Source organism: Danio aesculapii, chromosome 3 (genome assembly GCF_903798145.1).
Source record: "Danio aesculapii chromosome 3, fDanAes4.1, whole genome shotgun sequence".
In the NCBI taxonomy this organism is placed as follows: Eukaryota; Metazoa; Chordata; class Actinopteri; order Cypriniformes; family Danionidae; genus Danio; species Danio aesculapii.
The window spans coordinates 21,845,011-21,870,720 of NC_079437.1; the positions used below are offsets into that span (position 1 = coordinate 21,845,011).

At 35.4% G+C, this 25,710-nt stretch overlaps 1 protein-coding gene across 3 annotated transcripts in view; it reads left to right on the forward strand.

The window, feature by feature from the left end:
- Nucleotides 1-25,710, forward strand: part of hdac5 (histone deacetylase 5) — a 125,733-nt gene that overhangs the window by 64,608 nt on the left and 35,415 nt on the right. For all 3 annotated transcript variants that reach the window (XM_056453369.1, XM_056453368.1, XM_056453367.1), the window contains 5 exons: nucleotides 13,740-14,020; nucleotides 14,098-14,242; nucleotides 17,247-17,352; nucleotides 17,583-17,716; nucleotides 24,955-25,086. In XM_056453369.1, coding sequence (XP_056309344.1) covers nucleotides 13,740-14,020; nucleotides 14,098-14,242; nucleotides 17,247-17,352; nucleotides 17,583-17,716; nucleotides 24,955-25,086 — 798 coding nt within the window. The remainder of the gene's footprint in view (nucleotides 1-13,739; nucleotides 14,021-14,097; nucleotides 14,243-17,246; nucleotides 17,353-17,582; nucleotides 17,717-24,954; nucleotides 25,087-25,710) is intronic.

Consider the following 25,710-nt stretch of genomic DNA (forward strand, 5'->3'; position numbering starts at 1 on the left):
TATGTCAGTATGCAATGTTTATATTGTGATTAATTGCTTTTTTCACAGTATTATCAAGATGCTGGCCTAAGCTGCGATAAAATGTTACTTTGACTGGTACAGTTTAATAACAAAAATATTTAGTAAATTGCTTTTGTTTTATATAAATGTTCAGAGTAAACAAATGGTTTTAAACAAATTAAATTGCAAAAGGACGATAAAATACAACAGGTACAATAATGCCTCAATGTTAATTGTTGCAGGATTCAAATCAACAGTAAGAAATAATCACATGTATTAAAGCTACTGTGTTATATTACTTCATAAAAATACAACATAATTGTATTAGTTACTAACTCTTTCAACGTGTAAGAGTAAAGATTACAACTTGTAATCAGATTACAACCTCACTTTTAATGAGTTACTGGGCATTAACTAAGAAATGAAGACCAGCTAAGATTAACAAAAGCTTTTGTAGTTTATCTTGAGTTCAGCAAAATTAGCTAATGTTAACTATTGGAGCCTAATGCTGCGGTCACAATAGTGTTTGAGCATGCAGAATTCTGTCGTATGACGCTGCGGAAAGGGGCTGGATTAAACAAGATGATTAGAAATTTAAAAAGCTAGCGATTGGTCCATATTTTACATGTCTGTACAAAGAGGTCATGTTTCGATCTTTGATTGGTCTCACGCAGTCACATGGTGCATTTTCGCAGATCAGAGTTCACTAAGCTTGAATTTTGCAATGCAGCGAACTGCCAAACTTGTCGCACAAGCTTGCGTTTCTGGTCTGTCGCATTCACGTGCGTATGAATGGAAGTTTATGGGGAGAAAAGTGCAGTGTGACCAAGGCTTTACTATGCAGTGTTAATGTACAATAGCCTTATAAATAGTTACATCATTTGAAGTCAATATTTTATCCTGTAGTAGGTCAGGTTATCACGTGAAAATGTTAATAGGGAAAAAAGTCTCCCAAGCATTTGCTATTGTAATGAACAACACTTGAAATGCAAGGTGAATATTCTTAAGGCACTTAGAAAGTTTAAATAATAAATAACATTCACAGGATTTTGCCTACAATATCATTGAATTCCTTTTAATATTAATTATCAGCATATGTGCATGTACTAGCATCTTCAGATTTAATAAATAGCACCAGACATTGTTGTTGTCCTCTGTTTGATTGATTAGAATCGAAACAATCTACCTTTCCCATTCAGTCTAGACAGGGAGTTACAGTTCCAGCGACCCTGTGTGTGCTCTTGACTTATTGTCAAAATCAAATCTGACTGAGCTGGGAATTGTGATTAACAGTTGCCCCTATAAACAAACTTAAGCTAACTGCTGTATAGGGGGATCAAGTGTAGATGAGCACAAACACATATATACACACACACATAAGCAACATGCTTTAACACCAGTGACACAGAGCGAGAGGAAGCTATTTCTAGTCTTTCCAGCAGGCGATTAGCGTAATCCATGGAGTACGATATAATCTGATGAAAGGTAAATCTGGCTACTTAAGCATTCTCTGGCCCTCTTCCAGACACTCCATTGATTAGTCCTGCTTGGCTTTTTAGCCAAATAGCATCACCTAGTTGTACTCTGTCTGTCCTCTTCTCTCTTGCTCACCCAGCCTCACCCAGCTTACGCAACAACCCTCTTTTATTTTTAATGAGGAGGTACCTCTCTCTCGCTCACTCTTCTATTTTCATCCTGACAAGTTACAATGCTCTTACCTCGTTTTTAATACATGGTAAGTGCCTCTGCAAAAAATGTTTTGGGCTTTTTTGTGCCTTCCCTTTGGGACAAGCTCACCGATGTCCTCTTTTATGCATTACCTGGAACACCAGTGAAGCAGGAAAACAACATGGAAGATGCATGCGTGCGTACATGTGTGCGCAAAATTGACTTTGATTACCGAGTTCTATATTGAGTTCTATATTTGATCATCAGCAAACCTTTAAAACAACATTGTATCTATGTGATTTTGTATCTGTGTGCATATGCATGCCATGGACAAGAGTCATTTGAAAATCTTAGCAATACACTACTGCAGTGTTTCTCAGCCACGTTCCTGGAGGACCACCAACATTGCATGTTTTGAAAGTCTCCTTTGTCTGTCATACCCATTACAGGTCTATCAGTCTATGCTAATGAGCTGATGATCTGAATCAGCTGTGTTTGGTTAAGGAGATATGGATAATGTGCAGTGCTGGTGGTCCTCCAGGATTGTGGTTGAGAAACACTGTGCTACTGTGTGTATTTTCTGTACTATGTCAGTTGAAATTAGATTTTTTACATGTTTGTTAATAATGGATATTAATTGTGCATACTTATTTTATATGTAGAGTGATTGATCTCGAAGTTAACCTTGAATTATTCAGTAAAATCTATGGATGTAACGATTTACCTGACTCCCGATTCGATACCATTCACGATACTAATCTCATGATTCACGTTTTAGTCGTGATTTCTTTTTTTTTTAAACAAAATTATTTGAAACAAATTTAAGGTGAAGAGCCCTTTCATTTTTTTGCAAAATGATATATTTTCTGTCATAACTAACTTGCTTTTTCAAAACAAATTCCAAAATAATAATAATACAAACTAAAACTGTAACTGTGCTGGGATTTTAGGTTTTTAAAAAGAAATATCAGCATATCTATGATTTCTGGCATAAGCTAAGGTCTTTGCACACTGTAAACACAGCTCCCCTTCTGTTCAAAACATGTATTGCGATACATTCAACATTTCTGCAGATTTGAATCGTCTCATATTTGAAATCTCAAAATAACTATCCATTTTTCTTCAGTTATTCTGTGATGGTGTAACTTTAAGTGTAGTGTGAAAAAAATACATAATTACATTCATTTAGAGAATTATATTATCATTTATTGACTTTTTATTGTTAATCAATTCACATTAATGATGATTATTGTCCATTTATGTTTTGGTTGTTTTTTGTGTTGTTTTACTGTAAAAGAATTCTTAAAATTAGATGCATTTTCTTAAGTAGGCCTGTAATGATATCTATTTTTTGTTGTACAATACATTGCACCAAAATATAATGTGATAAACGATATTATTGTCGTTTTAAGACCATTTCAATCCACTCGTTATACAGTATAATGCCAGAACAACAATATAATAGCATCAAAATGCAAGTAACGGTCTTTCAAAGAACACATCATATTTTATTCTTAAGAATATTTAATTATAGTCATTTTAACAATTTAATAATTAGCATTGGAAACAGAATGGGACAACGCATATATGAAGAGTTTAGATGCAAAAAAAACAGCATTTAGAGTTAATATTTTCTTCTAAAATTGGTACTTTTCTCCAACTCCTGTGTGTAGGCTCAGTAATTTATTTAATTTAATTTAACTGTTAAAGTGAGGAATAAGTTCTTTACATTGCCATTAAAGTGAAATAACTGAATATAAACATTGGAGGTTGAGAAATTATGCTCATTTTAGGAGAATATTTCAGACGGCATTTAGAGGTTTTGCATCTAAACACTTCCTATCCTAAAATTAAAACAACAATAAATGTTAACAACAAAAGTGCAAGGTGAAACGTAACAGAGGAGGCTATATCTGCTACTAGATCTATTTATAGTTGTCAGACACCCACATGAAAATATACTATAGTAATTTATAGTAAATACTATAGTTTTTTTTAATCATAGAGATAGAGATGTTGCACAATCAGCTAAAGTATTGCTGGAATTGATGTTAATGTAGAGGCGATATGTATTGCATCACCAAAAATGATCGAGGTCATGTGTTGTGTGATAAGTCATTATATTGATTTTTTTTTTTTTTTTAAGAACTGACATCTAGTCTTGCAATAATTTGAGAAGTTTTGCATGTTAAGTTACTTCATCCTAAATGTTTAGCTGAATTGCAGGAGAAAAATACTGATTTTATTTTCTTGTACAGTCTGCAGGATTGTGTATGTGCTCTTTGTGTGGGCGCTTCAGTAATCAGGCGAGTGTTCACTGTGGTAAGAGTTCTCTGAGGGAAATTGCCTGGAAACCCCCTCAGTCTGGCCAACCTCCTCACTGAGGACTTCCTCGAAGATGCCACCTCCCCTTTTTCTTTTTTTATCCTTCATGCGTTTTTCATCTCCTCCCTCCAACTTAAAAACAGGTCCTTGATTAGTAACTACCAATTTGGAGGCGGGTGATATTTAAAATGGATGAGAAGTTTGAAAAATGATAGACATTAGCTGTGACGGAATTGCCGCTGTCTATTGTTGGACGGGAAAAAGTTGATAAGAAGGCTGTCTTTAATAGTCCTTATGCTTGGTAATTATCACCTCAAAGGAGTTTTCCGTAGGGATGTGGGAGTCTGTCACTTGGATGTTGTGTTTGGACTGATTACTGATCTGCGGAGTTGCTACGTACATGTTAGACTGCGAACAAACATGTTAACAAAACATTTAATAGCTGCTACCAAGTTTCTGTATTATTAAAGCTTCCCGTCAGGTTCATTCCATCATTTCAGAGTCGTCCTTATTTAGGATTGAAGCCACCAGGTGTTTTCACACGCTATGGAACCAGTCAAAAAAAATCCTAATCATGAAATATTTCCTTTTTGGAAGTGCATGAAGTAAAAGGACAATGGAATATATTAAAAGTGTATGAATTAAATTTACAACGGCAGTGTTTTAAAAAGTGAGACCATAAAATTTGTTCACTGTAACCTCAAGGGTGGATCAAGCTTGGATATAAGGATTTCAGGAGTGGTTGGCTATTGTAGACCTTCTGCCCCATCTAAAGTCAACCAGAGTTACACTACACTACACTACTCTTTTCATTTAAAAATGTTATCCAATGTTATCCGATGATCAGTAACCTCATATGAAGCACTGAGTAGAATTGGAGTGGTAAAACTGGTGCCTGAACAATTAATCAAAAATAAAGTTAAATATTTCTAATTATTTCTAATTAATTCTTTAAGTCTGTTAATACCATCCCTTTAAAATGTATTATCGCATATGGACGAAAGGAGCACTTGAGAGTTTCTAAGACATCTCGGTGAGTGCATTGTTCATATGCGCGACAACCTGACAAAGCAAAAAAGAGAACACAAGTTTCTCATTCATGAGGTAAATCATATTCTCTGTTGCTGGTTTATTTGTAATTGGGCAGGAACAGTGCGATTCAAAGGCCTGTGGCCCTGCAAACTAGGGTTGCACGATACTGCAATATGATAATATGGTACCAATTGATACTGAAATTTTAAAAACATCCATTTCCTGCTAACATTTAAGCTATCGAGAACGTTCTTAAGCAGAGCTGATTTGCCGTTGTGTTCACGTTCTCAACAGAAATGGCTGTGTTTAGCCGTGAAGCCCATCATCAGTTCACTACTTTTTACTGAGTGTAATTACAGATACAGGGACACTGGAGCATTTTAAAGCCGCGATTCATTAGCAAATAACTCGTATGTCAGCTTATAGACAAACCAGCTGATCGACGTGACATTAAAACGCTCCAGTGTCCCTGTGTCTGTGGTTACAACACAGTTGTATACAGTAAACAGCGGTGAGTTCGCTGAATTGATAAGCTTCACGGCCAATCAACGTCATTTCTGTTGAGCATGTGAGCAAAATAGCAAATCAGCGCTGTTTAGGAACGTGCTCCATAGTGCTTTTTAAACGTTTTTCAGTATTGATTAGAACCGAATTCCAGTATCGTGACAACCCTACTGCAAACATGTATCATACACATTTCCGCTACTTAGTCAAATTTGTGCCAATTTTCACAACATGTCAAGCATCGCTAACTTTTCTTCAGCTTATTATTCATATAAGGTGCATAGGTGCGTGTAAGGGGTCGACTTAGCAGAATGAAATGCCAGCATAACTATATTCTATCTAAAAGAAATTAAAATAGAAAACTTGTGTTTTGTTAAAGCTTTAGTTTTGCTTGCGAGAGATGCTATTTATTTCCCACTTTTAACAATGATATATTCAATTACTTTGCTTGCAAAAAAACTTGTCTTGTACGTTAAAACGGAAATGTGACCCTTTTTCACAAGATGAAAGCAATTTGTGCTTTGATTACAGTTGAAAGTATTCATCAGACAATCATAGTTTGTTTCCTTCAATTATTTCAACATCATGAAGAATTGTAACATGCTCTTTCATTAGAAAAATACCTTCATTAGTTGAGTATATTTACTGTACCGATGACCAAATAATGAACTACAAGAGGAAAAAAAAAAGAAGTAAATAAATAATTACATTAAAAATAAAACAATCATTTAATAATGGCAATCGAGGTATAGTGTTCAATTAATCAAGGTTTTGATTTTTAAGTCATATCGCCAAGTCCTACCATTTAATAGGAGCTGGGCAGGTAAACCTCACTATATTGGCCTCAAGAAACACACCACTGACTGACTGAAGAGTTTGGTCATCCTTGTTAGTGTTTAGCATCCCAGCAGGAGTTACATTAGTGTCATTTACCCAGGTGTGAGGTGCACAAGTAACCTATATGCTATGGTAGAAATTACTGGAGACTAGAGCTACCCTCTATGCTATAGGCTTTAGTGTCCTTGTTAGCACATATACCTCCCATGCAGAAATCACCTGTTTGCATCTTGAACACAAGCAAACAGAACCATAGGGCTTCTCATTGGTGACATGGATAGGAGCGAGTTTCATTCATAAGTGTTTCTGCATAGTGTCCACTTGTAATATAGCAAGCTCAATAGCATATTTAATTGTTGAATGGCAGTTTGATGTTGACTAGCAGCAGCGGCTTTCTTTGCTTTGTTTTTAAATCATCCTAGTATTTGTATATGTTCTTGGATTCCTCCTGTGAAACAGAACAGGTGATGTATCACCTTTGCATTACTTTGCAATACCCTGACAAACAAATTTTCTTTCATTAATAAACTAAGATTATTGAAGCAAAAGTCCATTTGTTGCAGATGACATTGAACTTGGGAAGCTCCCTGTTGTTCTTCTTCTGGAGGGTGTTTTGGGAAATCTATGCTAACCTCATCTGGTCAGTAACAGGAGCAGTAGCCCTGGCGACCTCGACTGGCCAAGCTCTGACGTCAAAAGCCTGACACAGTCAATCGGCCTGAGGGCGCAAGGAAATCTATTTTTAGCGCCTGACTGATAAAGGGGGAGTAATCTGATTTTCATGTAAGCCGAACGCTTCCGCCAGGCATCCAGCAAAGAAACCGGATCATTAGCATGTTGGTAAACTTTAGCCGAAGCTGGAAGGGCGAGCCAGGCGACGGTAGAGGCTGACTGACATGTGGGTTAATGTGTTCTCTGCAGTTATGGGCCCCGCGTAGTGCTACCCTACCTCACACTTGAGGTCCCTACAGACTCAAGGACACCTTCATGGCTCTTTAGCATTTTAAAGAGACAATGCATAGCTTCATACAATCCTACCCTGTCAAGTGATGTGCCAATTTTCAGCTTTAAAGGCCAGGTTAGATGGGGTGTAGTGTATCCGCTTGCTAAGTCGTGACGTATGGAGTACTGTTTCTTGGCCAAAGCCTCTACTCATTTAAAATGAATGATCTCAGTAGTCATTTACAAGCACCGTTTAGTCATACCACACATCAAAGCAATACACAATACTCAAATTGTTCTTTTGTATTGGTATTGGTCACACTTTATTTTAAGGTATAATTTTCGCTATTAAAAAAAGTACTAATAAAGTACTAATTTGCTGCTTATTAATAGTTATTAACGTAGTAGTTGGGTTTAGGTTTTGGGTATGATTAGGGATGTACAATATGAACATAGAAAATATGCGCTTTTTAAGTATTAAACAGCCAATATCTTAATAAGAAGCATGCTAATAGCAACTAGTTTATACTTCGAATTGGTCGTCTGAAATTTCCATTGAAAATTAGCATCATTTTCAGTCTACTTTGTTTATGTTGAGTTATCTCACTTTAAAAAAACATGAAAAGAGCTTATTCTTTGCCATGAAAGTGAAATTACTAAACCCAAACACTGGAGCGTGATAAAAGTCCTCATTTTAGGTGAACATTTCAGACTGCATTTAGAGGTTTTTGCATCTGAACTCTTCAAATATATATTTTTTTATAACTGCAGAATAACTGTATAGTATATATACTATCCACCCCTATACACAACACTCTAATTCAGAGTACTGGTCCGTGGATCAATTAGTACTGGGTTGCACAAGAAATCATTAATTGTTTCTTTCTTTATTTATTTTTTTTTATCTAAGCCTGAACGATCTTTTATTTTGAAAAAAAATATTTTGAAAAATGACTGTATTCTGTCGATTACATCTTGTTCATTTGAGCACCAAAATCTAACCCAAAAGCAGCAAATGAATAAGAAACAGACGTCTTTGCTAAGGGGAAAAGTCCCAATGAAGGAGCCACAAACTGCCAAGGAATGGACCCATTTGTCAAAAAATCAGGTGAATCCAGCATGTCTGTGCAACAATATTAACTGCTAGAAATCGCAAATGACAGCTACCTTTTTAGGGGCCGTTCGCATATGGCGTCTTTTCTAGAGTTCGCGCAAGTTCATTATTTCCAATAGATGTCTTCCAGATGCTCCCAGCTGAATAAATGCTGCAAGCGCACTGCGAGTTACGTGACAAGAACTGAGCAATCAGCTTCAGCTAGTATGGAATATACACAGTTCGGTAGACTAATTATCTCAGACAAATACAAAACATTCAAACACTGGAGTGCTTTTTAATTTTCTACGTAAATAAAGCTTGCATCAGAGCTGCAGCAATGTTTTGTCTGCTTGTCATCCTCTGAGATAACGATTGATGGTCTCCTAGTAACCTACAAACCTGCCTCACCCCTCAGTTTGCGGTAAAAAATGTCAAGCGTTGACCAGTTGGCAGTAGGGCTGCACAATATATCATTTGAGTATCGATATTGCAATGTGTGCATCTGCAATAGTCACATCACATAGATCTGCAATACTGAGTTAACATTGCAGTGTAATTTTTACATTTACATGTGCAAAACAATAGAGAATGCACAGCTTATTTAACTTTTATCTTTGCTATGTTGTATTTATCTATGCTTGTAATTTGTTTAATTTTCACTGCCCTACAGAATCATGCTAATCAACCTAAATTAATATGATTGGTAATGCTTTAAGGACCAATTCTCACTATTATCTAGTTGCTAGGTTATTGATATATTGGCTGCTTATTAGTACTTACAAAGCACACATTTTGTATACAAAACCTAAACTACCTTAATAACTATTAATAAGGAGCAAATTAGGAGTTTATTGAAGCAAAAGTCATAATGGTTTGCTAAGAGTGAGAATTGAACCTTAAAATAAAGTGTGGCCAAAAATTCTTTCCAAATAGTGCCGTTCAATCATTTGCTGGAATTGTAAAGATACAGTATATCGCAATATATATCGTAGAAATACAAGACATTGTAATGTCAAATTTCTCCAATATTGTGCAGCCCTATTTGGTAGCCTAATTCACCAGCTATTTCATTTAAATTGTTTTCAAGGTCTCAAAATTGTCTCAATAATGTTCATTTAAAAGTTGCTTCCTAGAGCCTTTGAGGTTTCGTTGGACTAAAGTTCAAAAGCTGCCATGACCTTGTCACCTTTAATGAGAGAACTTTTTGTTTACCCTTCACTGAGGGTGCTTTCACACCTAGACTTTTGAAACGGTAGAACATGATGACGTCATTAATATGCAAATTGACGTATGACGCAATCTAGCGACTTTTAGCGACTTTTCAGGCAGAGCTTAGCGCCTTTTCATTGAAAATAGTTGGCAACAGTGATGTTGCCGTGTGAAAACAATCCGCACCAAGAACAAAGAGCAACATTGTAACAATTTTAATCTTTGTTTCGGAACGAACAAATCGATTCTCAGTTGTGAAAGCACCCTGAATGTCTTTGTAGAAAGTTTAGGTTACCTTGCACAGGACATGAGCTTGGGAATGCATTGCTATGTTTGCAAATTGACGTATGACATAATCTAGTGACTTTTAGCAACTTTTCGGGCAGAGCTTAGCGCCTTTCATTGAAAATAGTTGGTAACAGTGACGTTGCTGTGTGAAAGCGATCTGCAATAAGAACAGAGCAACATTGTAACAATCGTAATCCCTGTTTCGGAACGAATGAATCGATTCACAGGTGTGAAAGCACCCTGAATGTCTTTGTAGAAAGTTTAGGTTAGCTTGCACAGGACATGAGCTTGGGAATGCATTGCTATCCCCATAGAAACTCATTAATTTCACCTTACTGTTGTGAATGAAAAGTGTTTGAGGGAGAAAAAACACAATTAGAAGACAAACAAAAGCAGGAATGTTAGGTTTTGTGGGGTCTTTTATAATACGTTAATTGTGCCCAAACAATTGTACTTGGAGGCTGGGTTTTCTGGGTAGTGGTTCTATTGGAAAAATCAGAGATGGTTGGTCTGGTTTCAAAACAAGCCTCAGGGTATCACCTTGGTTTCCCCTCTAGATTATATAACTACATGTCCTCTTTGCCAGTGCAATGCCCTACCATGAAGCAGTTTCCTTTTTTTCTCATGACCTATAAGAAAGCTGTTTAATGCTGATTTTACACCAGTGCTAGTATTTTTTTCTTTGCATCTTTTCTTGGAAGAAACTGGTCTGAGGTCAGTTGGATGAACTCCCAACTGGCTCATGATTCACCAGACAACAGTGTCAACAAGCCAGTCGACATTTGAGCCCATACAGCCGATTACGGTAACATGGGCAGACACAAACAAATGTCAGCCAAACATTTATAGAAACATCACACGTGAAACGTAGAATACCCTCACAAATGCAACCATGGCCTTTGTTTATGTAACTAAGTGCTTTAAAAAATGGTATGTTTGTGTGTCAACGTGCTGTTATTGAGTGGTACAGGTATAGAGGTTAAGCGAACCTGTTTGAACTCTGTAAGAGGTGACACATTAATATATAAAAAGGCAACAAGTGTGCATTATATACATACATACACTGTTTAAAAGGCTGGATTCCACACAATCGATTTGTGTTGGGACAACATTAAGTTAACTTACTAGTTTTTTAAGAAAATGTAAGTGGATTAAACAATAAACAATAACCCCCCCAAAAAACACTAATTGTGTTGTTTCAGCTTTTCGTTTTAATAAGTAGTTTGAACAAACAACAAATGTAATTTTTTGAGTGTACATATGCATACATAAATGCATACATACATGCATACATACATGCATACATACATGCATACATACATACATACATACATACATGCATACATACATGCATACATACATGCATACATACATGCATACATACATGCATACATACATGCATACATGCATACATACATACATGCATGCATGCATACATACATACATACACTGAAAAAATGATTCAAAGATAATTCCTTGGATTTACTAAAAAGTTAAGTGGTTGTAAACAATTTATTTGGACTGAATTTAAGCAAACAAATTAAGCTGAACATTACTAAATTTAATTAGTTTTTTTTAAATTCTAAACAAATTGTTTGCAACAATTGTGCAGACATAATTTTTTTTCAGTGTACATATATACATGCATACATACATACATACATACATACATACATACATACATACATACATACATACATACATACATACATACACACATACATACACACATACATACATACAAATACAGACGCACACATACGGTACATACGTACATAGACGCTGATCAAAGGTTTGGGGTTGGTAGGAAATACCAAGGCTGCAATTTGTGCTCTAAAAATATCAGTAAGCGTTTTAAATAGTAATCTATTATATTATAAAATATTTGCTTTTTATTTTCATGGATTTTCAGATGTAATTTACTTATGTGATGCTAAATGAAGTTCTGTGATTTTTCAGACTTCATTCTATTATACTGATTCGCTGCTCACAAAAGCAAAACATTTCTTATAAAGTTGTGCTGCTTTTTTTCAGCTTTTTTTCTTTGTAATATCTTTACAGTAATTTTTCTTTATTGCATCGTTGCTGAATTAAATATTATGACTTTTTAAATTATTTTTTGGTTTATATGTATAATATTAGAAAATGTAATTAATGCTTTCAGTTGACACATTTGTTGACTGTTGTCCTATCCTACAACAAGCTCAGTTTGTCCTCAAATTTACTTTGTTTTTTGCCAACTCAGTTTTGTAAATATCAGTTTGAAAAGATGGCCATGTAATAGTTTATATGAGAAGACCATCATTAAGCATACTTTTTTAAAATTACTATTATCTTACAATGTAACCATTTAGCCTAATGGCTGTTTCCTCTATTAGCCTGCCAGTTAAGTATATTTGTAACCAGTTTGTGACTTGATACTTAATCTGCGATTTTTATGATAACCATAATGATGAGCCAACTAACCTAGTTTACATTGACATTTCTGTAATGTCACCGTTCATATGTACTCTATTGAATTCAATTAATTAGTTTTTTTATTGCGCTTTTACAATGTAGATTGTGTCAAAGCAGCTTAACATAGAGGATTATAGTAAATTGAAACTGTGTCAGTCCAGTTTTCAGAGTTAAAGTTCAGTTCAGTGTGGTTCAACTTTCACTAAGTCCAAACAGTAAACAAATCAATCGATGCACATTGTACACATTATGTAATATAAACATTAACTGGTTAACCTGCCAGCCTAGCATATATTCAAATGAGTCTTTGATATGTTTCATTTTAATCGTTTGTCATTTTAACCTAGCATATATACAAATTTATATAATGCCACTTTTCATTTGTACCGTTCTTTGTTTGTTGTACAACTGTAACAGTTTAATTGGTTAGCCTGCTAGCTAGCATATATTTAAATTACTGTAAAGCCACTATTTGTTTCCTCCTTTGTAGTTTAAAGAGTAACACTTTAGTTTCGGTGACATTTCATGCTATTAACTACTGGCTTATTACCTGCTTCTATTTAAAAAAAAAAAAACATACACAGAGTCAAAGAGAACCACAGGTCAACAGAGAGATTGCGAAAGACCAGCTTCTGCTTTAAACTGGACTGACTGAATATCTACTATTAATTATCTACTATTCAAAAATATACAGACAAATGTAAAATACAGTAAAACACCCTAAATCTGTTGAAACGCGTTGATCTGATGACGGTTCAGTTTGCAGCTGGATATTATTGGAAGATCGCTGGCAGGAACAGTGAACAGCTCCGCAAGAACGCGTCTGAAGCTCATATGCAGATTTAATTTACATTCTATGGCAGAAACACCATTGAGCCTCGCAAGATCCTCCTGTATGGGAGCGTGTCCGTTATAAAACACTCACAGGACATGTATTTGGACAACTATGCGAATATATTAAATAGTTCACACAAAAATACACAGAGAGAGACTTTCACTTTCATGCATAGTTTGTGAATGAACAGACTTGCGTGTGCTAGTTGCAGACGCGATCATGAGGCTGTTTTTGCACTGCGTTTGAAGTAATCAATCAGAGAACAGGAGAAAGTGCATTACTTTGATCATTTTAATATAGCATATTAATATTGAAATCCAAAAATGATAGTATAATATTGAGAGTTAATTTAATTCTCGCGGCCCACCTGCAGTGGTTGAGAATCCCTGTCCTGAACTGAGAATCCCTGTTCCTGTTTTTAACTTGTGTAAACGGAACAGAATAAACAGAAAGACTCTTTTAATTAAGATGAAGATAATATCGAGCACTTTACCTTTTCAGGATTACTATTTACTAAATTCACTTTTGTTTTTGTTTCTTCTCTAGTGGATGTGAAGACCTTACTACCCTCCGGGATGCAAAGCCCGGTGGGAGGTGGAGGAGATCAGGGCGGAGGTAGCGGCGGTCCGGTAGACCTGCGTACAGACCCACGTCTGAGCGCGCTAAGTGCTGTAGACCCGTCGCTACGAGAAAAACAGCTTCAGCACGAGCTGCTCTTACTCAAACAACAACAGGAGCTCCAGAAACAGCTGCTGTTCGCCGAGTTCCAGAAGCAGCACGAGGTTTTGACGCGCCAACATGAAGTGCAGCTACAGGAACATCTGAAGGTACGAGCCTCGCTGTTCTCTCTGTGCCCTTCATTTCCTTCCACCTTTTGATTCTTAACCTCTAAACCTCCGAACAGCAACAGCAGGAGATCCTCGCCGCGAAACGTCAGCAGGAGCTGGAGCAGAAGAGGAAGCTTGAACAGCAGCGTCACGAAGAGATGGAGAAACAGAGACTGGAACAACAGCTCATCATGCTGCGAAACAAAGAGAAAGGCAAAGAGAGTATGCATCCATACATTATGCACAACAGATATACAGCTATAGGCGCTGATCGTCATGGCCTGGTACTTATTCCAAAGTGGGAGAGGTTTAATTGCACCGTTCACCTTTTAGTTCACGAATAAAAACACCTTGTCGTAGCACGTAGCTAATGTTTATCGTTGTTTGCTGCTATAATTACACATTGTCATGGATATCCCTTGAAGTACTTTAGGCACAGCAGGCACAAATTGCTCTATTATTTCTCATCTTTGGCTGTTTACTATTAAAAACAACGCAGTGCCATGCTAGGATTTATGGCACCTCCAAATTAACTAATTGGATCTGTTTTAAATCATAGAGCGAGCAGCCTATATACAGTAGGATTCCAGCATTATGTTTCTGCAGGCATTACATTTTCTTGTTGCAGTTAATTGCTGAAGGTTTTATCATGATATTCTGTATTATCCTGGTATTGACCTAAACTGCAAAAAAAATGGTTACAACAAATTATTTATTGTATTATACATGCTCAAAGTAGATAAACGCTTTAAACTAATTAAATTGCAAAAGGTAACGCTTTACAATAAAATCTCATTAGTAAACATTAGCTATGTTTCAATCTAAAAATGGCAATTAAATTTATGAGCAAAAGTGGAATATCGCATGACAGATGTGCGATTAAAGCAGTGTTTCCGTCAAAGAGAATAAACTTTCTGATTAACTGGCGCCAAATATAAACAGTAAAAAAGCAATTTGCTGCGGTAGGAGAAGCTGCATGAATCCTTCCTTTATTTAATAAATTACGTTTACCTCAGAAAACAATGTCGACACGCAATGAACGCCTAGTGGTGTTTGAAGGTGTGAAACGCAGAGCACAGATGCTCTTCACAATTCTGGAGGTCATTAATAATATAATAGCCTAACACTTATACTGATGAAATGGTTAAGGTGTTTTAGAATGACCATAACAACATTTTATATGTTTTACAGTGTGCTCAGCCTGCTGGTTTGTCCATTCACACACATTTTTATCATCACATGATCTCTTATACCAAAATCACGACCTTTTTAATGCGCAGACTGGAATTTGTTTGGTAAAAGTGTTTTCATCATAGTTTATGTGCATCTTTTATTATTGAATAAAAAGTTTATCCTTCTCAGTAATGCGCATACGTTTTTTTCTGCACATCTTGGCATTTCCATCAACCGATTTTTATTATTTTTTTATATCCAAAATTAGTATTTTTGAGCATATCCAAAATGCTGATAAAAATAGGTGGATGGAAACGTAGCTACTGTTCATTAAAATCAACAGTGAGAAATAGCTTTATTATAGTTGTGTGTTAACGTAAAAAAATATAATTATTTTATTTGTTTTTAACATTTAATTAAATTTGATTTTTATGCTGATGATTATTATTTTAAGATTTAATCATTAGCTTTTAACTAAGAAATTATCAATTAAGATTAGTTGATTAGATTAACAAAGATTAGATTAAGTTTAGGTAAAAAAAAATGCTTTTGCAGTTGCCAAAGGTCCTTAAAGGTCCCACATTTTTTAGATGTTAGTATCAGTATGTTAGTGTTAAGGATGTCTATTAGCTAGTGTGCTACAAAGTTTGTGTTTAGAAGATATAAACCTGATAGAAACATCCAAAGCTTGCAGTTTGTCACTTCCACCTAAATCAGAGATGCCCAAACTAGGGCCCGCGAGCCAAAGTTTGCCCATGGTAACCTTTGATTTGGCCCGCCAACCAATCAAATGGGAACAAATGATGGCAAAGGTTGGGGTGAATCCCTCAGAGATCGTTATTTCTAATTTACCATAACCTTTCGTTTGTTTGTTTAATTGCTGAGCTGCAAAAAAAGCTAAAATGAAATAAAATTTTTCAATTAAATGTTGTAAATTAATCAGATTTTTAAAGGGTCATGAAATTCTAAAACATATTTTTTAGATTTTGACATATATATGTGTGTGGCACGTTGCTAAAAACACTATTAAGACACATATTGAGTAAAAAACATTGAACTCCATTGTGTTATAAATGAGATTGAGTTCAAGGTTTTATTATAAGAACTACATTTTAAAATGTTATATATATATATATATATATATATATAAAATTATTAATACAATTAAAATATTCTTTCTTTATGTTTTCAAGTATTATTAAATTTGGAAGTTACCATGGCAATTTGAATTAATACAGTTTGGTATATTTAGCTTTGGCCCGCCATCCTCAATCAAGTTTGGTTTTTGGCCCTTCATAAGAAAAAGTTTGGGCATCCCTGGGCTAATTGTTTCAACCTTTTTTTCACGTTATACTTCAGTTTCTCATCAAATCTTGACCAATCAAATGCTCTCTAGTATCTGACATGCCCCACCCTTTTCAAGATCAATCAGAGTTGTGATAAAACAAAGGGCTATTGGCTGTTTTTTTTAAAAGGGGACTGGCTAATCTGTCCCACTCCATGTTTCAATTGAGATTACATCAAACATCGAATAAAAAAATGCACATTTCAAAGCACTTTACAAGACCATTCATTTTAATAACTGATGTTAACAAATTAAACGGTACAGTACAGCGTTAACGGACAATATAACAATATTCACTATAAATTACAAACACAATATAAATGTTGTGCATGTTTATTAGCATGATATGTTGAATTATTGTTTATAGGACTTTATTCAGAATAGATTTTAATGGCCGTTTGATTAGCATGCTGCTAAGGTAACAGTGACCACAAAGTCTGGGAATGTTTTCCTAATCATAACAAATGCATTATATATATATATATATATATATATATGTGTGTGTGTAATATTGTTATTATTTTAATAATAACATTTTTGTTTTTGTATTGATGTTGAATAAACATTATTGTTATAATATATTACAAAATAAAAAATACAAAAGTTGACATTTTAATCAAATTCTGTTGTTTTGAGATTTCTTTTAATGAGAATATCCCCAAATTTCCCTTGCCTTATCCCCAAATGTTCTCTGCCTTATGTTCTTAGGTGCCATTGCCAGTACTGAGGTCAAACTGAAGCTGCAGGAGTTTCTGTTGAGCAAAAAGGAGCCCGGCCCCGGTGGACTCAACCATTCCTTCCCCCAGAAGTGCTGGTGAGAGCAACTTTGCTAGTCGCTCAGGATTGGTAGACCCAAATTTACTTTGCACCTTTTTAACCTATTTTTTATCAAAGGCTGGTTTAGTGTCTGCTCTAATTTTTGTTCTGCTGCATTATGTAAAATGAGCATGCTAATATTACATCATGCCACATTATGCTGTAAGTTTATGGCTCTCATTAGTGTGGTAATGGAGGGGTGTTTGTAATGGACTGTGTCTGTTTTAGGGGGGCTCACCACACATCCCTGGAGCAGAGCTCTCCTCCACAGAGCAACACACCGGGAACACCACCCTCTTACAAACTCCCCCCACTCCTAGGATCCTATGAGGGCAAGGATGACTTCCCTCTGCGGAAAACCGGTGAGTAGACTTCAGGCATGAAATGTGTGTACTTAAAAAAAAAAATGCAATGCACTGCTGTTCAAATGCATGATTCAGTAAGAGTTTTTAAAAGAAATGAGTGATTTTATTCTGCAAGGATGCATTAAACTGATTAATTTAACAAAGTTACAATGTTCATTTTAATATGGTACAATATTAAATACATTTTTGAAAATCTACTAAATCACATTTATTATATTAATGAAATATTCCTGATGAAAATAATAACAACTATTCATTTTTTAGTATTTAGCACCAAATCATCATATTAAAATAGACAGTGAAGACTTGTTCTGTAAGAATGTCATTTAGTGTTACTTGAGCTGCTGATATCACCTTTTCTTGGGTCATTTTACCCTAATAACCATTTAAAGAACTTCACTATCATATGGAATTCTTAGAGCTCAATTGTTTTGACATAGATTACTTATTAACCATTAAGAACAATGTATAAACTTTTAATGAACATTTTAATGAGAAACCAGTGATGGAAACAGCAAAAATACGTTCACTTGAGGTGGCTTTTGAGGAAAAAAGGTTAGTGCGTATAATGGGAGATGGAAATGTATTTGCGGAATAAACTCTGATGTGGCAAACATTAGCTGGGATAAAGTCTAGATTGGATGTGCGGCCGGCCGGAAGTGTGATATGCACATAAATATAGCATTTTTATGACACTGTATAACAATAATTAATGTTTTTACAGTACTGTGATGGTTGGGTTTAGGGTTGGGGTGGGGGTAGACATTAAAAAATACAATTTATTGGGTAATTTGATAGATGGCATAAATAATACTCTGTACACCTACTGTTTTAACGTTACTGTGACGATTGGGTTTAGAGTTGGGGTGGGAGTAGACGTTAATAAAATAAAATAAATGGTCAATTTTATAAATATTTCTCGTTATTATCGAATAATTTCCGGCCACAACCATATCCGATCTAGCAACAACCATTAGCTGGCTCCATTATGCTTACCTTGTTTACTGTTGGTTACTAGGTTACCAATACTACAGTCAGCCACTCTAAAAACTTGATGGACATGCTAGACCTAATTCACAGCTTTTATTTTGTGCAAACATAGAAAAGATTCGCTTCATTTTACAATGGAAACCCGAACTATTGTCAATTTTAATGACACATATTGAACTAAACACTCCTAAAAAAAATTCTTGCTGCATTATTTTTTTAAATATTTATTAAATGTTCTATTCATCTCAATTTGCGTCAATTAAACTGACTAAACATATTAGATAAAAAACTAAGTTTATTGAACTTATTAAAATAAGATAAAGCAACATAAATCGTTTGTTGTCACGACTTTTTGTAATATGTTTTACAGTGAAAAACGGGATAATTTACTAGTGAGAAAACAGTTAAACAGACCATCTGCAGCACGAGGATAAAGAACGAACCTCCTCCATTCGGCCTCTTTACTTTCCCTTTACTTTACTTTTACTCTTTATTTTACCCCTTTACTTTTGTGGAGTAAGGAAACCGTACACACTCTATTGAAGACACACATTAGCCTAGATATGTAATTTAATTTAAGCGCAAAGATTTGTTGTTTGTGTGCATTAAGCAATGCGTAATTGTTTGGACCTGCAAAGGCGCATAACTAGACCTGCTTTTAGTTGGTCAATGGTGCAGTCTGTTTCAGTTCCTCGAAATAGCAAAGCGCCAACAATGTGCCTTAATTAATGGCCTTAATGGCACCCCCATAACTCCACAAAGTGGCGCAAATGTATTTTGCTATTTGAACAACTTGGCGGAAAACGGAAAAATTTGAGTTGCGCTGGTCTGAAAATAGCAGCAAATCGCACCAAACACGTCTTGTGCGTTATGTGTAGGATACGGCTCTTTGTCTTTGTGAAGCTGCTTTAACAACATTTGCATTGTATAAAAGCACTAAAGAAATAAAGTGACTTCACTTTACTTGACTATAGAGTTGAGCAATGTCGATTAATTTAGCCTTGAATGATGTTTGATGTGAAACATCACGATGGATGATGGCATCGCGATGCCGGCTTAGCAACCGAACTCTACTTGACTAGCAACACCCTAATAACTGCATGGCAACATCCTAGCACAGATTCCTTTTTTTAAAGCTCATTTTTTAAGTAGCCCCTCCATGCAAGCTCTTGTACATAAAGTGCACATGCAGTTGTTGTTGTTTTTTTTTTTTGGTTTTAGGGATATCTGCGTGTGTTGTATGTAGAATCAGGTGATTATTTTCTTTCTGTGCATGAATGGTGCTGTTCTAGCCTCACTGCTGGTTTTGTGTGGAGAAGTTTGAGCTGTTTAACGCTGCAGTGGTGTCACAGAGGACGCAAGGGTGGGTGTGCGTGTGTGTAGGGATGAAGACTCTTCACTGAGGAGTCTGCAGGTGTGAGTCATAAATGAGTCATCAGAACAGTGGACCTACACACTAACACACACCTTAGGGGCTTTATTAGTGACAGAATTGCTTTTATGCTAAAATAATGATATTCATTATTACTTGCCTCACAGTGTAATCACAGTGAAATCCTGATGACTTAAAGGGATAGTTAACCTAAACATGTAAAATTGCTGTTAATTTACTCCTGATTCATAATAATGAGTCAGATCATCCAAGTCATGTCAAATATATTTAGTGGAGCATTAAAGAATATGTATTTATTGATTTGTTGGTTTATTGATTGATTTGCTGATTTAATTCCTTGGTGATCAAGTCAATGGTTTTCAGCACATTGAAAGTGAAAAAAATTAATACCTCTAATTCCTGATGAAACTGAACATTTTTATGAGCATTCTGCTACATTATTTTGTATTGGTGAATGAAGTACCATTGACCATTTTATGAACTGCAAAGAATCATGATTTCAGCTAAAAATCCTCTTTAATGTTTTTTTCTAAAGAAAAATAGTATCACCTACATCTTGGTTGATAAGGCTAGTAAATTATGGCAGATTATTATTATTATTATTTTATTTTAATAACTCTACAGTTTAATTTTGAAATAATTAAGGTTTTACTGTAAAAAGCTCCACTTTTTTGACGATAAAGCAGTAGCGTGTAATATTATTACTGTTTTTAAGAACTGTTGAAATTATTAGAATATGTTTTAAAATGTGTTTAATTCTTTTTTATGACAAACCTGAATATTCAGTAACCATTATCCTTAGGGATAGGTATTGAAACTCTGTACTTTATTGGTATCAGTGCTACATTATAAAAGACTGAAGTATCGATAAGCTCTGACGTTAACAGTTCTGCTATCGGTACTGGAGAATTATTTCTGAATAAACATTACTCACTTACAGTAGCACAGTTCAACTGACCAACCTTTTCTAATTTGTGATATTTAATATTCGTGTGCACAGTTCGCAATCTCACATGAGAAATGCTTGTGTTTCTGCCTAGCGCGATAAGTATAAAAGCTTTCACAGTTCTCGGCTGTGCACGCTAAGCACATACACATAGCTCGTAACACAGACTCGCACGCACGCACAGCTCGTAAACTTGCGGAGTGAACCAAACAGGTTGTATTTCCCGAGTGGATAGCGACAATGCCTGTTTCAACAAACGCAAGCGCAAGCAATCTCGCTAAGTGAAAGTGTCTTTCAAAAGGGCACTAACTGCAATGAAAAGTAATGAAAATTTTTTGACTGCCTTGCTACTACAGTAACGTTACATCTTCCACATCATTATGCCAGCAGTCAATCACCTAAATTAGTATAACATTAATAGTTAAGTAAACACACACATTCAGTTACAATAAAAACATTTTTTTTTTTGCCTAAATAAAGCTTAAACATTAAAAATGCTTTTACATTAGCTGTACTTACAAACAGCCTATGAATAACCTATGAATGACTGAAGTAATACTTTCATTTGAAACTATATGCAATAGAAAGCAGTTATTGAAAATTGTAGTAAATATTTAACAATTTTAAAAAATTAATTGTTACATTTAATAAATGCCGCCTTGAACAGAATAATTTTCTTGTTTATAACTATTTGTTTATAACTATTAATATGTTTTTAATATATTGTCAATCCAAAAACGTAAAAAATAAGCCTTTGTAAAATAAATCGTTTGAAACTTTTGTGAATTTCTTTCTTCTGTTGAACACTGTTGAAGAAGGCTAGTTGCTGGCATCCATTGACTTCGATAATAGGGGGGAAAAACATTACTATGGAAGTCAATGGGTGCCAACAATCAACATTTTTCAAAATATCTTTTGTGTTTAAAAGAAGAAAGGTTTTGAATAAGCGAAGGGGGAATAAATGATGACAGAAACTTCATTTTGGGTGAACTATCCCTTTAATATTTTTTAAAAGTTTAAATTAAAATAAAAAGAACATTTATAAACTATAAACATTTTTACTGTCAGATTTGATTCATTTAATCCATCCATGCATCCAAGAAACATTCGAAAAATTGTAATTCATCCAAACGCTTAACGGCTAGTATATAACCAGAGTACACACACATACTGGTCATCTGCTGTTCACTCTCATAGCCGCCAGCCATACTCCAAAACCTCCCACACAGATTCAGTGAGCCTGTTCCCACAAACACTCACACACTGACACACACATCTGCTATCTGCTGTTTTACACACAACTATCTTTTAAACTGTCACACCCACGCTGCTTTATAAAGCTCTCTATAATAGAACTGACACACATATACCATCCAGAGGATGGCACTGACACACACTCACACACTCGCGCCCTCTAGCTTGGACTTCAGCACACTGATAAAGCAATCGCAGACGGGTCTGTTAACCGTGGGCGAAGCGCTTACTCCATATTACCACTGTTATGGCAACACCACAGCAATCTCCTTACATAACATGCCCTCAGTTTGTGTGTCTTTCCATCCTGTGCCCTCCCCCACGTCTCACACTTTTATTTTAAATCTCATTAAATCCATCCTGAAGTCACCGATAGCATTAGTGACAAAGTCCTTTCTGCTCTACATGCCCAGTGTGGCTGTGACGCACAAACATGCCCAGAAAAAACACACAGGGCTCGGTCAAGCCGCATTACACACGGCGTGTTGGGGTAATTGGCCCAATTTGATTCTTTTTTTTCTCCCTCTTTCAAATCCCTTTTTACTTCAATTAAGTTTAATTTGGCCCCTCATCTCCGGAATCAACAAGAGATAAAACCGGCATGCTGTAAATATCATTTTTAAATATAGCTGTGTGTGTAAGAGAGAGACGGAGAGTGTATCTGAGAATGTGTCTGAGAGTTTGTACTGTAGAAAAATCTTTTTCTTAGAGTTTTTGTCCAGTTTCTAGTTATTTTTTTGTCTTGTTTCCAGTCCAAAATAACTATAAATTAGGTGATTTTGTTCTTAAAACAAGTCAAAAAATAGCTGGCTGTGGGGTAAGTACAATAATCTTATTTCAGACTGAAAACAACATCTTTTTTTTACCTCACCGGCAGATCATTTTGCTTGTTTTAAGAAGAAACTCACAAAATTTTGACCTGTTATTTCCGAAAATAAAATAATATTTTATACTTGTTTAGAAAATGCTGCTTGATTTATAAATGTTTAAATATTTGGACTATTTGTATGAAACCTCTAAGCAAGAAAAACATTTGTTGCAGTGTGTGAATGTGTGTCAGTGTCTGTGCTTGTGTGCGAAACAGAGAGGGATGTGCTGTTGCTGTCCATGGTCCTGATGTGTTTATTGAGGCAAACCACAATGTTATCATTTTTATAATAATTCAAGTAGAATTCACTCAGTAGTGAAAACTAGTTGTTAGTTTACTCACTCTTAGTCTATCAAAATGTAATTTATTTTTCAGCAGAACATTAAAGAAGGAGTTTAGGTGAAAATGTGGCCCTTGGTGATTCATAAAATGCAAGTCAACACCTATCAGCACTTTGAGAGTCAAGAAAATATCTGCAGGCAAGCAAAAGTAATACCCGTGGCTCTTGATGATACATCAAGTTCTTAGGATGTGAAACAGTTGGTCTGTGCAAGAAATCGAATATTATATGCTGTGTTATTACCTTTAATTGGTAGCCTTTGCAAGTGGTCCTTAGTGCATTCATGACAGTCTGCACTGTAAAAAATAGTATGACAAAAAGCCATCACAACAAAAGCTTTTATGTTACTTCAACTTATTTTAATAAGTTAATCAGGCATAACTCATGTTTTTAAGTTATACAAAGTTTAACTTAATATTTTTAGTCTGTTTGACTGATGTAAGTTGAAATGACTAGAAAAGATCACGCAAAGCTGTGCTCTATCAAACTGTAGGGGAGACTCAACAAATGCTAATAATAAACGTTTGCAAGTAGCTGTAATACTTTCGAAAATCACGATCGCAATATATATGTATTTTTTAGAACTTCTGTGTCTGTGATGCAGAAAGTCAAGAGACTGCCGTGTACACCAAGATTTATAAAATATTTTACTTTAATGCGTGATATGACTTATAAGTGGTCGTAAACGAATATTTCAAATGAGAAGCGGCTTGGACCCAGAAACAGTATTTTATACGTTATTACCTAACAAGTGGACTAATTAAACTAAAACATTTAGCACAGTAAAACATTTTCTACAGTTTGAGCATGAGCTTTCTGAGAATCTGGGGAAAAGTAAATCTTCTGATTTTGTTGAACAATACAAAGTATGCCTCAGTGATTACATTTTTGTTACATGGACACCAATAATCCAATTTTAATGCGATTAAGACAGTACTCTGATTAAGAGTCTACCATGTAAATAGATATTTTTGATTAATTTAATTCGTTTAAGTTCAGAATAGAACTAAACAGAAGTCGAATTAAGACACGTGGAGTATGCTGATTTTAGTCGCGTTATTAAAGTGTATTACAGACATGTAAAAAAACACCACAATCAAACTATTACCGTTGAGGACTTTCACCGCATTTTGTGACAGTATAGTCTATACACACGGCTCTTTGACACTGTTCTCTGCACCTACCAAGTATTGCTGTGTATAACAGCTACGATACTGTGTCATATTGACACTACTAAACACTATAGTATCAGCTAAAGATATTGTTTAATGTTGTACTCTCGAAATAAAATAATCACCTAGATCTTGCAAGTGAAATAAAGTTTTTTTTGAATGAGCTATCGTGTCGGAGAAAACTTCATTCTTGAGCTATTAAATCTGATGGATTGTTAAGGATTGGTGTGCTTCTGCATTCAACTGATTGAATATTTCTGTCTCATCTTCAGCCTCTGAGCCCAATCTGAAGGTACGTTCGCGGTTAAAACAGAAGGTGGCTGAGAGGAGGAGCAGCCCGCTGCTCAGGCGGAAAGATGGTACTGTGATCAGCACTTTCAAGAAAAGGGCAATCGAGATCTCAGGTAAACGAAAATGCTTACTTACTGTATTAAGATGCTGTCTCTTTTTTTCTTGCTAGCACATGTAGTCATTTTAGACTTTTGTTTGTTTGTTTATTATGGTGCCTTGAGAAAGCCGAACATACTGTTATACTACATAAACTAAACATTCTTCTTCTTCTATTGAGGCTAATTTCTATATGCATCTCCTCCTAGACCGTTCATAATACAACCACCAAACTAACTCCAAACCTCCAAACTGCTCTGACTCGGGTTGCTATATCTTTTCCAACTGATCCGACTAACGGTTTTCCGAAAGCTGACCTGGAAAGTTCGGAAAATTCCCATTGACTTAACATTGGACCAAAATGTATGACCTCATAACTTTCCACCAGACTGCCATACAGACTTAAGACTACCAATCTGCCAATCATTGATGACCTTTCAACTTACTAGCCACACCCTAGTAACCACTTACGGCACACTAGTAACTGTCCCATAGACTTCCACTGTAAAAAACTGCCATTGACTGTACATTGGACATACTAACAACAAATCAGTTAATGCTAGAAACATACTAGCAAACATGCATGCTAAACAGCTAGACTTGAGGATCACCTTAACCTTGAGAGCTGGAGAGAGTGAAAT